Source organism: Fukomys damarensis, unplaced genomic scaffold (genome assembly GCF_012274545.1).
Source record: "Fukomys damarensis isolate Sample0158 unplaced genomic scaffold, DMR_v1.0_HiC HiC_scaffold_22, whole genome shotgun sequence".
NCBI classification, from domain to species: Eukaryota; Metazoa; Chordata; class Mammalia; order Rodentia; family Bathyergidae; genus Fukomys; species Fukomys damarensis.
In genome coordinates, this window is record NW_022900934.1 from 21336118 (window position 1) to 21350969 (window position 14852).

General features: G+C 54.5%; 1 protein-coding gene across 1 annotated transcript in view; it reads right to left on the bottom strand.

Moving 5' to 3' along the window:
- Vstm2l (V-set and transmembrane domain containing 2 like) overlaps positions 1–14852 on the bottom strand; it is a 34737-nt gene that overhangs the window by 18355 nt on the left and 1530 nt on the right. The window contains exon 2 of the mRNA XM_033767100.1: positions 14770–14852. Coding sequence (XP_033622991.1) covers positions 14770–14852 — 83 coding nt within the window. The remainder of the gene's footprint in view (positions 1–14769) is intronic.

The following is a 14852-nucleotide window of genomic DNA, read 5'->3' on the forward strand; positions in this document are numbered from 1 at the left end:
GCTCCTTACAGGCAGGAATTGTAGTCTGGTGCTGCCGTATTTCAGCAGCTAGAACAATGCCAGGCTTGGAACAGGACCTCGGGGACACCACTGGTCTCGCACAGACACAGGCAGCAGCCTAGTGGCAGTGGAGGGGACTCCCAGTCCCCCTGCTCCAAGCTGCTGATGGATCCAGAGCCTCCCGTACTGGGACCCGCCTGAGACCCTGCCAGCCCTCAGAGTCACAGTCAGGCTCATGGGCTCTGGCTCCGCCCAGATGCCATCTATGACCCCTCTGGCTACTCACATGTGTTCCCCTTGCACCCGGCCAGCACACAGTTCCTGACATCCTGGCTCAGGTGGCCTCTGCCTGGGTCCCTGCTCCCCAGGCCAGGCTGGAAGCCTCCTTGGTTCCTTGAGGGATCTGAGTCCTCCTCACACTGGTGTCTCCGGGAGCTGCCAGGGCTGCATCCTGGGGATTGGCACGTATGAACGAATGCATGGATAAAGGAAGGAAGGAAATGAGAATGGAAGGTCAGGGCTGAGCCCAGAGAATTCCAGTTAGAAGTGATAAATAACAGAACCACGAGGCTCAGAGACAGCTGAGGCCCACGAAGCCCTCTTGTGGAAGGCAACCAAGAATGAACTAGGACGACATACAGACGCCAAGGTGCCAGCAGGGCCGTGGCCGTGTGGCCAGCACATGGCCCTGCCCCACGCTGTGCTGTGTCATCTTTCAGATCGGAGGCCCCCTGCATGCCACAAAGTGATGGCCTGGTCTGCGATCCTCACAGTGATCCTGCAGGCCACGGCAACTGTGGTTCAGGGAGGGCGTGTCACAAGGTCACACAGCAAGTCAGGGGCAGCCCCTGCAATCTGAACTCAGGCATCGGGACTGCAAAGTCCAGCTCTGCCCACCTTCTGCCGGCACCATCGCTGCAGCAAGTCTGAAGGCTAGCAGGGGTGGCCGAGACCCCTCAGTCTTGCCCCATCCTTCTCCAGCAGGCAGAAAACCCTCCTGTATGCAGGAACTGTACACAGGACCCTACTTCATCCTGGGAAAACATGATGAGGTTGGGCTCTAATCAGCCCCATTCCGAGCAGAAGTACCGCTGCTCAGAGAGCGAGCATCAGTGCCTGAGGTCACACAACACTGAAGGGACAAGGTCAGATCACAGCCCCAGAAATGACTGAAAGAAATCCCCGATCAGAGCTGGAGTCTTCCCTCCTTTTCAGCTCTAAGAAATATGGTTCTCTGTAGGGCATTTCCTGCTCTATGCCCAGCTCAGCTGGGTGCTGGGCCACAGGGGTGTGGCTCAGGGTCAGGAAGGCAGCGCAAGAGTGGCTCTCCCAGGGACAGGGCTGCAGGAGGAGGATCTAATGAGGCACCAGCTCACCCGCTTTCTCAACTGGCTCCTAAAATCAGGAGGCATCCACCCTCCCTAAAAGGAAAACCAGATAAAACAGGGGGAGAAAGCCCCCAGGGACGGAGAAGGCTCACAACTAAGGGAGCCCAAAGGCCACAGCCAGGAATGTACAAGTGCTGCCCAGGGCTGGGCCAGGAAGCTCCTGAGGCTCTGTGTCTTCCAGGGCAGCCTGCAGCAAGAGGGTGGTCTCTTTTAAACAGGCAAGCAAAAGAGAGCAAGCTCCCCTCCAAGAGAAAAGGTGGAGTGTCCAGGCCTTAGCCACATGCAACAGTAGCTCAAGTCCTCCCTCCCACCCTTATGGCCCCCCAACTTTGGCTAGGCCCTGTGCAGGGCTTCCCAAGCCATTTTGGAGCAGGCTCCATCCCTCAGGAGCCCACAGTCCACAAGAGGGACAGATCTACGCTCCAGAGACTGCTGTAGCAGCCTGGCTTGGATTGAGCCTGAGCCACCATACAGCTGTTTAAGGTGAGCACTGCGCTAAAGGTGCACAGGAGCTCTGGATGGAGGTGCTTATTTCGGTTGATCCTGGGGAGTCAGGGAAGGTTCTCAGGAGGAGGGGAGCACTTGCTTGGACTTGAGGGCTGGCAGGGGTTGCAGAGTTAGGGATGACTCAGAGAGAAAAGGGCAGCCCAGAAGAGGGTTTCTGAATCTAGCCTTTTGGGGACCTCCTTCACCATTTCCACAGATCCCTGTATCACCAGCACTATTATTTACTTAATATTTATTTTCAAAGCATCTTTCCTTTTTTACTTAAATAAATTCAGCTTTAAAAGGAGACTTTTATGACTGTCATAAATGGAAAATCAGCATCACTTGCCATAAATAGAGGGTAACTGTAAAAATCAACACTATGAAAACAGAACAGCACCCATAAATCCCAGCCAGAGTGTGCAGCCTGCTGGGGGCTCTGGGCCTCCACCTCCAATTTTTCTCATTAACTAGGGAGACTGGCAAACGTTAGCTGTTAAATTTGGAGCAGCACCATACCGAGACTTCTTGTTGGGGCTGGCAGTCCTGCCAAAGTGTACATGACAGTGGGCAGCCACCACAGCCTCCAGACCTAGCTTCCTGAGGCCACCAGGCCCACCCTAGGGGTCACCAGCACCCCGTACCCCAGAGCCTTGCTCGAGCTGGACCTCAGACCCAGAGGCCCTTCCCGGCCGGCACACGGGGAGGAGCGACACTTATTCTGGGAGTGCCAAGGCTCTGATGCACACTTGCAGGGTAAACAAACCATGAGGTGAGTGGGTGACTTCTATGGTCTATGCTGTTCCAACCAGGCAAACAGCTCCGGGAAGAATCCATGTCACACATGGGAGAAAGGACGTCACTTTTGTATCAAAACATGAAGAAGCCGGGGATTTAGCTCAGTGGTGCTGCTGCCTGCCTCACAAGCACAAGGTCCTGAGTTCGATCCCAGGTACAAAAACAAAAAAATAACAACAACAAAAAAAACCCCAAACATGAAGATGTTGTAGAGAGCCCAGAATCCACGGATTTTGAATGATGTGGGAGACATGGAAGAAAGGCTGTCCCTGGCGGGTGCGACTTTCCTTGCTGCATGAAGCGAACATCTGGCCCAGGCCCTCGACGTCTCTGCAGCCTTGTGCTCCTCAGACCCTGCTCCATTCACCGAGGAGACCAGGAGGAAGGTGAGGGGCTGGTGGAGGAAGCCCAGGGTTTACAGGTATGTCAGGTTGACGAGTATGTAAGACGCGACTCTCCCGGATTGGCTGTGTGACTTTTCATGAGCTACGTCACTTTTCTGAGCTTCAGCTCCTGCCTGTGCCACGGGCTGAGGGCCAGTCTGGAGGACTCATGAACTGCATGCAGGTAAAGAACGGGATTCAGAGCGCAGGGTGCCCTGTAGGACACTGAGTGGACCCTGTGGGACCAGGACGCTGCTGAGTTTTAGACACAGACAAGCACTCTGAAGGTGGAGTCCCTGCCCAGCCCTGGCCAATGAAAAACAATTTTTTTTTAATTTTTTTGAGGCAGGGTCTCCTTTTGTAGTTCAGGCTGGCCCCAAACTATGTAATCCAGGCTGGCCTCAAACTCGTGGCAATCCTCCTGCCTCAGCCTCCTGAGTGCTGGGATTACAGGCGTGCGTCACCATGCCTGGCTACCAATGAAAATTAAGAGAGAACATTTAGCTATAAGTGCCTTCTGATACTGTGCCTCAGTTTCCTAATCTGTAAAACGGGGATAATGACAGCAGTTGCCTTGTCTGGCTGTCGTAAGAATTAAATGTGTAAACATCCACAAAGCGGACTGCCTGCATGCACTATAGAGGTGTTTCCTTTTATTTAGTTAGTGCATTACTTTTAATTGAGGTGAAATTTATGTAACAAAATTAGCCACATTAAAGTGAACTACTGAGTGGCAGTGAATTTACAGCACTGTGCCGCCAACATCTTTATCGAATCCACTTCCACCAAAGGAAACCCTGTACGATGAAGTGGCCACTCCCTGCTCCCCGTCCCCAGCCTCTGGGACAAATCTGCGTTCTGTCTCTACCAATCCCTATTCTGAGTAGTTCATATACATGGAATCATAATACGTGTTCTTTTGTGACCGGCTTTTTCACTTGATGGCCTATGTTTGAGGCTCATCACTGACATGGCGTGTGGTGGCATACCATTACTCTCCACAGAGGTGTTTCTTTTTCCTTTTCTGTGAGCTTCATGCGTGCTAGGCAAGCGCTTTGCCAACTGAGCTACATCCTCAGTCCTAATTCTCATCGCAACCAGAAGTGGCTATTAGCATTCTCCTTTTTTTTTTTCCCCCCCTGATCCTGGGGATTAAATCCAGGAAACGCTGAGCTATATCCCCAGCCCTTTTTATTGTATTTTATTTATTTTGTGACAGGCTAGACTCACACTTGCAATCCTCCTGCCTCAGCCTCCTGAGTGGGTACTAGCATTACAGATATGTGCCGCCATCACCCCCAGCTTCCTCTTCTTACAGATGAGGAAAGGAAAGCACAGTGAAGATGGGGACATACCCAGGTTCCCTGCCAGGCAGGCCTGACACAGCGGGCCGGCCAGCGTGGGAGCTGGCAGCTGAAGGCAGGACGCCTCCCAAGGCCACCAGCACATATTCAGGGAGACAGCAGTGGAATTACAAATCCAGGGAGATTTAAGGAGAGTGAAAATATTCTGGCAATTGCAGGCTCGTGCAAGTTGAGCAGGTTTCCCCAGTGGAATTCCCACACATCTGGGCCACAGGGAAAAAGAGGCAAGTGAAGGAGTGGGCAGGGACCGGTAACAGGAAAGGACCGGGGAGAGTAAGCCTTGGAACAGGTGTGGGGGGGCCTCTGAAGTGATACAAGTGCCATTTCTCGTTGTCCTTACCTGTGTGACCTACAGAGCCAGTGGTAGGGCCCAGTACACTGGTCACTAGTGGGACTCAGGGAGATGAGCATGGGCCTGGACTGAGCCCCAGTATCCAACCCCAAAGTCCAGGCATTTGCCTGTCCCTGCTGCCAGCCAGGGGCAACGAGGAGGGGAGGAAGAAGTAAAGGCAAAGATACCTCAGGCACCAGGACAGAGGTCACCCTGGACCCCAGGAAGAGGCACCCCAGATCCACGGTGGAGAAAGAAGAGTGAGAGATGCGGAAGCCCTTAAGGACGGACCCCAGGAGGGCCAGGGACAGAGAACAGAGCTGAGGGAAGGCAGAGATGAGGCATCCAGCAGGGAGTGCAGAGACCAAAAGGAGAGAGACCGAGGCAGACGCCCAAGATGCTCCAGAGCAGAGGTTCCGGGGTGCACAGCTCTGGCCCCATCCCTGCCAGGACTTGGCCTGGATCAAATCTGGTTTCACTCAGGACCTAGTGCCCACCCGAGCTTATGCGAGCACTGCCCAGTGGTGCCTGGGAAATGAGGGTGGGAGGGGCCTCTCAAGTCAGGCTGACCTGGATTTGAACCTTAGCTGCACTTTCTCAGAGTGGGCAAACCTCTGAGCCTCAGTTCCCTTATTTGTAAAGCAGGGATTGTGGGGATCCAGCAGGCACTTGGAGGAGCATCCATGGCTGGTGAAAACCCAATGCTCACACTCCACTCGCCAAGTGGGTTGGCCCCAGCTCCTCCTCGCCAAGGTACCGGGGACCCCCTCAGCCTGGCTTGGCCTGGACCTTCAAACACAGACTACTTATTCTACAACAGGGGATCACACCCCAGGGCCTCTGCAGGGTTAGTTCCCTCTGCTTGGGAGGGGACGGTCATGCCCAGGGACCAGCGCCCGAAAGCAGCAGAGCAGGGGTGGGGGGCAGGGACTGGGGCTTCCGCAGACACCGAGGTTCAGAGACCACTATAGGGAGTGGGGGGCTCGGGACTCCTGCCCAGCCCCAGGACTTCTCCTGGCCTCAGCCCTCCTGCTCCTGCCGGCCCAGAGACTGTTAGTGTGCCTTTGTTTTGAGCGCTATTTCCACTACCCTGAGCTCTGGCCGCAGGGCCTCCATTAGGGACCCTTTCCCCGGCCCGATGACAGGCGGCAAACAGCTCCCCAGCGAGCCTGCAGTAATTGCTGCTGCCTCAGAGGCCGGAAATGATTTTTTTAAAACCTCACAAAGCAAAACAGACACCCTGCCTTCTGCTCTCAGCCTTCTCTCCTCAGCCAGGAACCAAGCCTGCAGATTCTGAGAAAAGGGATTTAGGCAAGACCCCCTCTGCCCAAGAGATACCTTTCTAAATGCCAGGCTGAGGAACTCCAAACTTTGGGCTCTGCTCCTTTGCTCTGAAGCTGGTAGAGGCCCATACCCACCACTCTGAGTCCCACTTTGCTCTTCGGAAAGATGGTGCCTGCTGGGGGTGTGGTGAGGTTCTGACAGGCCTGGGCTTCTGCAGCAGGCAGGGAGGTGTTGGAGGAGAGAGCCAGGGGGCAGGAGGGAGGAAGCAGCATGCAGGTGAGGCAAGGCTCAAGGACAGGCCTGAGGCTGGTGCGGACAAGGACTAACTAGAATTTTTTTTCACACACACACACACACACACACACACACACACACACACACACTCTGTTACTACCCCTTTCAATGGCTGGCCAGCCCTCTCCTCCCATGAACCCTCTAGTTCAGTGCCTTCCTGGCTAGCAGCCTTACCTCCTCGGCCCTGACCACCAGGCTGGAAAGCTTCAGGGCTGCCTCCCACCCTCAATCAAGGCCACGTTCTGCAGCCTACTTTCCAGATCCCCAGGCACACCTCTCCAAATCCACACTCACAACTCTTCGAGGGATGCCCCTGCCAGACCAAGGCAGCCAGGCATGGCTCCAAACTGGCCTCCGGGGTCCGCTCCCAACCCTGCCAGTGCCTGGGTACCAGCCTAGAAGGAGCCACCTCTCCCAGGAAGTCTTTCCTGACTACCAGTAAACAGCCTCTAGAGACCTCCTGTTCCCTGTTCTGCTCGCTGTCCTGGTTCTCCCACCCTCCTGGTTTCCTGTTCTCTGTTATTCCCTCACCCTTCAAGATACTTATCAAGGACTTGTTGGGAAAACAAAGCTTTGTTCCCCAGTGGATGGGAAGGACTCTGGAACCCACCCCGGCTCTGCCACTGTCCTGCTCATGTCCGCACCACTCTGGGGCCCTGTTTTGTCACCAGAGAAATGAAGGCTGCTCCCTTTGGGGACCAGGGATGCGCTTCGGAGTCTCAGCAAATGACTTGAAACTACAAGAAAACCACGCAGCATTTTTTTCTAAGGCATTTTTCATAGATTCTCAGGACTATGACCGCTGATAAAAACTAGGAGCCACTAGTCTAGTCAGCTTCAGTAACTCTTCCAGCGTTGCCATTTGGTCATTCACTTTCATTCTTGCATTCATTCATGCATTCACCTGACAGTTACTGAGTGCCTGCCCTGTGAGGATGTCATTCTGATGTATGGAATGCATGTGTGTGCAACCCTGAGATCCATCTGAAGAGAAGGGTGTGCTGTGTGAGGGCGTGCGTGCGTGCGTGTGTGTGTGTGTGTGTACAGAGAGAGAAAGGAATTCAATGGGGACATAAGAGAGAAATAGTACAGCAGACACAGAGAAAGGGACAAAGAGAAGCTGGACAACGTTGAAAGAGATAGAAAGGAAGAGGCAGAGAAAGATCTGGAGGAAGCAAGTAAGAAAGGTCCAGGGGAGAGCAGGCCCAAGAGGGAGAGATCGAGACAGATGGGCAGAGAGAGGTCCCGCCCAGGGGGCACTGCCAGCCCCCCTCCCAGGTAGCTCTCCACAGCCTGCCGGCATGGAGGGCAGAGGAGGTGCCCTGAAATGAAGACCCCCAGGAGAGGGCAGAAGCCTAGCCCTTCAGGAGGGGAAGCAAAGGGGCAGCGCAGGCTCCCTCCCAGCCGCCCCACCCCTCACCCCACACGCTCCCCCTTTCAAACACACTCCACACAGACAAACTCCTCCCAGGCAGGGGCTCACAGGGTCCCCAGCGTGCCCCGAGTGTCCCAGCACTTCCTAGTGATGGCTGCGACTTGAGCCCGGATTACAGAGCCTCAGATGCTGCCTTGTAAGGGAGGACATGACCTTCGCCTCATCAGGCAGCACCTTCCCCATGTGAGTCCCACAGAACCAGGGCTGCTCTGGAACAAAGCCCTGCCATGTGCCTGCCTGGCAGCAGGGCAGGACCGACGAGTGGGTCAAGAACTCAGGCTCTGTCCCACAAATGGGGCTCAAGACCGGCTCAGCCAATTAACATGTGTGTCCTTGAGCGAGCCCATCACCCGATGAGCTCAGTGACACTGTCTGTGAAATGGGACTGCCCTTCCCGGGTATGTGTGGGAGGAGGGTGGGTGGGCAGAGAGGGCTGGACAAACCCCACCAGCAGGTTTTCGGTTCAGATCTAGGGAGACCTCTGAGTGTGAAATGGCAGGCACTAGGTGGACCGTAGGTGGACAGACAGAGCTCAGGAGGATGGGATGGAAGAATCTCGGGACCTAGAGATAAGGCAGAGCTGTTATTGTTGGAAGGGGAAACCGAGGCCCAGAGAAAGGTGGAGACCGACCAAGTCACAGAGGCAGGGGAAGGCGGACAAAATGCTCAGGAGGATGGGATGGAAGAATCTCGGGACCTAGAGATAAGGCAGAGCTGTTATTGTTGGAGGGGGAAACCGAGGCCCAGAGAAAGGTGGAGACCGACCAAGTCACAGAGGCAGGGAAGGCGGACAAAAGCCAGCGCCCACCAGCCCCCACACTCTTGCACTTCCTCTCAGAGCTCCAGTAGGCACAAAAAGCCACTGTCCCCATCCCTGAAAACAGGGGCAGAGAAGGCCCCATCCCTGCCACACCCCACGTGGGCCAAGGGTCAGCAGAATCAGGAGCTTTTCCCACCGGGCCCGGGTGCCACCGGGATCACTAAATTGCTGTGTGACAGATCTTTATTAACCGCCCACTGTGTTCTGGCTTCTCTGCCCACCTTGTCAGTCTTTGCTCCCCTGGGAAATAAGGTAGAAATCCCCTCAATGACATCTCCAACTAATAACTGGCTCCGTCCAGTTTGCACACCTTCTGTGACAGGGAGCTCACTACTGCCCCAGGGGCGAGTACTTTAAAGCATCATACATGCCTCTTTAACCTTCCTGCAATTTGTACTTATATATTCTTCGTGGCTTTCCTTGTCTCTCTCCCCCACTAGACTGACAACTCCCCAACAGCAAGACCCTTTATCTGCCTTCTTCACTGAGGTGTCCCTGGTGGCTAAAACAGCCTGGCACTCGGCAGGTGCTCAATCGTTTCCGTTGAATAAATGAAGGAATGAATGAAAGACCAAGCTTCCAATACAACAGCAGCCTCTATTAGGCTGAAGGACCCAGCATGCCCCCACCCTCATCACTTCTGCGCCGTGGGTCCCCACAGACATGCCCGTGTGCCACCTACGCTATTATGCCCTTCATGTTTTCCTGTAAACCCACTATTTTTTAATACTATGTTGGCCTCATCCTAAGCAACCGTATCTGTCAAATCACAGTTTTGACACGCTGGGGGTATTTTTCCAGCCCACATTCAAATAAATGCATAACTATTGAAATGGAACAGGTTTGTCTGGGTTCTGCCTAAGATCACCTCTCAATAGGGCCCAATTGTGCTGAGGGCCCTGGGGAGCCTTAAAGAAGGATTTCAATCCGGGGTGCTGCAGACCTGCGACAGTGCTCATGGGACAGAGGAAGACGAGGCAGCACGGCTGTGGGAGGGGGACCTGGGAGAAGCAGCCCGCTCCAACTTGGTGATATTTTTACTATAAATATGAATTTCTCATGAAATGAAAATTACTTGAATGTGTAAATATGTATTAACTTGTAATAAGTAAAACTTTTAGGATTTGGACCTCAGGCCCTTGCCTTGTCATGCACCCATTTATTTCCTGCTGCCTCCAGGGCTGGGCACTGTGCTGGGTCCCAGGACACGAGGCATTTGAACCTGAGTGCCCAGCTGGCCCAAAACTCTGTTCAGAACCAAGACTCTCCCCCGACAACCCCATCTGCTGCTGGTTTGGTCCCTAGTCTCAGGGAATGGTGAAGCACCCACAAATGGGTTTCAGACCCTCATTCTGCTCTTTTTGCTGGTGCCTACCGCCAGCATGGATGCTGTTCATACTGGGCACCAACTCTCTCCCCACCCTCTTTTCAACCCAGAGGGGAGTGGGTGATTCTACCACGGGGGCTGCCACTTCCATCGCTGCACAGCCTCCTGGATGTGTAACATGGGAGTCAACAGGGGACCAAGTCCCAGAGCCCTGCCTGCCCTGCCTCCCACGTGACCTTAGGCCGCTCCTTACTCCTCCCTCGGACTCAACAGCAGTGTGAGCATGGTCCCTGGAGCCAGTTTCCTGAGCCAAACTCAGGCTCCAACACTTGTCAGGTGTGTGAGTCTCATTTTCCCTAGCCATACACTGGGCCCAGGACAGTTCCTTCTTCTCAGGCTCCTAGTAAAGATCAAATGGGACAATATGTTTAAGCACTGATGTGACGCTCGATAGACATGTGCTTCTCTGTATCACTCTGTGTACAGACAGTTGGAGATCCCAAATGCCAAGCAATAGCCTCCTTGAAACTCTGGGCAAATTCCCCCTTACCCTGGGCCTCAGGTCTCCCCTCTGTAAGAGAGGAGGTCTGGAAGGTGTTTAGAAGGGGTCCCCATGATTCATCCAAAGGGTTTATCTTCTGCTCTGTGGCTGTCGGGTCAGAAAGAGCTGCTTACTTGGCCCCCATCACCTTGACGGCTTGTTTACCACGGGGAGACTTTGCCCACCATCCCTGCTGTTACCAAGGTAAAGAGCAGAGTCCCTTGCATCCTGCAGGCCACCTGCAGCTCCCCCTGTTTGGGAAAACTGCAGGAACAGCTGATGGACAAGTCAAAAGCAATCCTCCTGAAGGACTTGGGGAAACTGCTCGTGAAGCCAATTCCCCACAGGGGGCCGGGAAACCTCCAGCCCAAGGCGGAGTGTTTACAGGCTATAATTGATAGAATAATCACCAATGCATGAGACAAAGGCGAACACATTTTTAACATCGCAACCTTCAAGAGACAGGACTCAATTTTCTCCATCTTCCAGCCACCAAACCAGCTGTTTTATTGATGGTGAGATACCAACAGTTCAGTAAGGAACACAAGGAAGCCAGAGCCATTTTTCAGCATACAGGCTGCTTGCCAAATGGCCCAGTGCCCCCTCCTCCCCAAGTGCCCCGCTGTTGCCTCCTGGCAACACACAGAACCTCAGGACAGTGAATCACTCAATGGACAAAGCACCAGGCCAAGCCAGGGTCTTTGTCTGCATTGGGTGTATTAATAATTGAAAGTGCTGGCTTAGGTGCGCGTGTGCGTGTGTGCGTGTGTGTCTGTGTGTGTGGTGGGAGGATGATGTGTGATGCAGTGTGAGACACCCCAGGGTTCCTCTGAGGGTCCATATACCTGTCTTCTCTGGACCACTCCTCCCTGCAAAGCCAAACCAAGCCTGTCCCTCACACCGGGCGATTCCCATCCCTACGTCTCCCATGGTGTATGGGTGAATACTTCTAGCGCTGGCTCCCTAACCCTAGGCTGCATGAGAATCAACTGGGGAGCTTATTAAAATGTGGATTCCTGGGTTCTATCAATAACTTTTTTTGGCCAGTGGGTTTAGGGGACCCGCATGGTAAGAAACTCTCTGGGGACTCTGAGGCTGTGGGTCTGCAAAGATCCTCACAAAGAGTCTGCCTTCCAGACCCCTGCCTTCGATGCGCCCTAGGAGGAGTATTATGCACACGGACTCAGCAGACCTTTTTGAGTCACCAGTTCCTTCTGGTGAAACCCATCACTTTACCAGTTTTCTGGGAAGCTGGAAGGGAGTGCACTTGGGTTAGGGTACACAGAGGACTAAGCCTGCCACAGGAAGGAGCCGAGCCTGCCTTAAGGCTGTCCTACACAAGGCAAGTCCAGAGCTGCCAGGCACACCTTCCTTCTGAATGTGGCTCTCCAGCTCTTGGCATAAAGTCAGTGACCTTGGGTGAGTCACTGATCCTTCTCAAACCCCAGTTTCCTCCTGTATCTAAAGCCAACCTGGCATGCATGACGCCAGCCTAAGTGAGTTCACACTGGCAAGTGGCTTGGCCATACCTGGCACATAGTAAGCACCTCATAAATGTCAACTCCCTTTCCTTCCACCCCTGCTGGAATAAGGAAAATCAAAACAGTGGCCATTTATGGCACAACTACTAGGGGCAGTAACTCACCATTATTACCTCACCTCCCAATTCCTATCACCTTGTGGACAGCCACGCAATATGCGTTCCTTGTGCCTTCACAAAGCCCTCTTCAAAGAGTGTGAAGCGGAGGTAGAAGGGAGAGGAAGAGTGAAACAGATGTCCTTGCTGACCCACCTGACCGCAGGCGCTCCCTGTGACAAGCCCCAGGGCAGGTGGGCGGAAGGTGCTAGCCCGGTGGCGTGGCGGGGTTGGGCTTAAATGCAGCAGGAGCAGTGAGCAGCCACCAAACATCTGGGGTCAGCAGGCCCCTTCTCAGCCCATCACCCCCTACCCTGAGACACACAGACACCTTCCCAACCTGGCCACATTTCCTGAATCAGCTGAGGACACACAGAGCCCAGGAATAATGAAATGATCAGACTCCAATCTGCTAAACAGCAATTTCTGAGCGTTTTCAGCACACACAGCTTTTATCAAATTGGTATTCTCCTCCTGAACACAAATGGCTTATTAGACATGACCCACTTATTCGCTGCGTCTCACTATCATTAATAACAGTTTCTTTTTGTGATTAAGTGAGTGGCTCCAAACCTTTCCTGTGGTGGCGGATGGTTGGCCTGGCAGAAGGGCAGCAGTAGGGGCTCTCAGCGGCCCCTACTTGGTGACTTTGAACCTGGCAATGTCAGGGGAAGGCAGCCTGGCCCCTGTGGAGCAGCCCAGCCTCCTTGTTTCTTGAGGGACAGAGAGGGAGCCCCTGAAGGGTGACTCACTTGCCCAGAGAGGCACAGGGGGTCAGGAGAGAAACCAGCTTCCCCGTCAGCCGGTGCTGTTCCTTTTGCCCAGCCCCTCCCCTGGCCTTAGCCAGACCTCCAGGGGTGCCAATGGTCATTACAGCTGCGGGGGAGGGCTGCACCCCCTTAGCATACCTGGCACCAGGGGGCAGGCAGAGACTGTTACACAAAAGGCAGAGCCTGCTTCCAAATTCCTGAGGTCCACTGCCCCAGGGACAGGATGACAGGCAACCTCAGGGCTCCAGTGCTCTTGCATCCCTGGACCGCAAACTCAGGGAAGTCCTTCCTTAGAAAACCCTCCCAGTGTAAGTTCCAACTGTGCCAAGGAACCGAGAGAGCGGGGAAAGGAGAGGAAGAAGGAATTCCCAGTTTCCCTCAGATGGGAGGGTGTCTGACAGGGAGATAAATGTCCCGGGCAAAGCGCTGACAGACCCTGGGGCCTGTCCCAGCTCAGCCAGTCTCTCACTGTGTGACCTTGGGCAACTCCCCTCACTTCCCTGAGCCTTGGTTTCCCTAACTGTACGTTAAGTATCAAAATAACACCTTCCCTATTTGTCAGCGCTTAAGCTAGGTCAGGAGAAATAAGTAAGGGACTCAAAGGGTGCAAAAATGATACACAGAGTAGTTGCTGTCAAACATGGTGGGGCGGAAGAGTCATGAGTCCCTAGAAGCGGAGACTCTGAGAATGACTTGGAAACCCCCTGCCCCAGAGCCATCCCACTTGGCATCATGACCCAGCGAGGCCCTCCCTGATTATCTACCCCTTTCACTCATCATCTGAAATAAATCACTCAGTTCTGGCCCTTTGTTCAAACCTCTCCCCAGCCCTGGGCACTGAATGCCCAGCCCTGGTGCTGCAGCCTTCCCTGAGACTGAGTGGGGAAGGGACGGTGGGAGGCAGGGTCTTCTCCGGTGTCATCTGTGCTCTGGCCCCCACACTAGAGCCTGGCACACAGGGACAGGGGGAGCCGCCACAGCTGCCCGTCTCAAACACACAACTCTGCTGCCAACTTGGGCTCCTCTGGGGCAAAAGTAGCTTCTGACACTCGGGCAAGAAGTGCCAGGAACAGTTGCTTGCTCCCAGCTCCCACGATGGCTGGAGTTGAGGTTTCCCACATTTCAGTCCTCTGGACCCAACAATGAGGATGGGGTACCCTACGGAAGGACAGAAGCAGCTTCCCACTCACCCCAGAAAAAGACAAAAATACCAAGTGTTCTCCTCCCACTCCCACGTCCCTGGCCGGAAGCAGCAACCTCAACTACTCCAGTGTCTTTGAGGGGCTCCCACAAGGCCTGCATCCCTGATTTGCCACCCACATGACAGGGGAGGTAGCAGCCCAGGTTAGCAGGTCCCAAGCAGGACCCAAGAGGCGCATCCTCAGCGGTTTAAGAGGCAAGATGGAAAGGAAGGGGACAAGGGCGGTCCTGGGGGTGAATCCAAAAGGAGAAAAGCAGATGGGCAGAGAGGAGTGGGTGGACAAAGTGTATGCACGTGTGTGTGTGTGTGTGTGTGTGTGTGTGTGTGTGTGTGTAGTGGACATAGTGTATTTCTGAGCGAGGGGGATCCGACAAGGTGTGGGAAGATGTGTGAGGGCAGGAGTTGTGAGTGAGAAAGCAGTCAATGTGACTGTGAACATCTGTGTGGACATGGAGGTGTGCGCTTCTGCCTGAGTACGTGTGCGTTAGGTACGGGGGCTTCTCCGTGAAAGCAGGAGTGGGGGTGCGCTCCCGGTGCCCCCTCCTCCGCAGGGCTAGCCAGGATGCCGGGCAGGTCCGTAGATCCAGCAGGGGGCGCCCCAGGACTCCTACCATGGCAGCGGGGGTTCGAGCCCCGGGCCACCAAGTTGGAGACGCGCAACCTGGGGTGGGGTTTGGTGGGGAAGTCCATGGGGGCGGCTACCGAACTCACCGTGGCCGGAGACGTGGTTGTCCCAGGGCGCGTGGCCGGCGGGCCGCGTGGCACCGCCGAGTTGCAGGAAAAGTGCCAGGTAG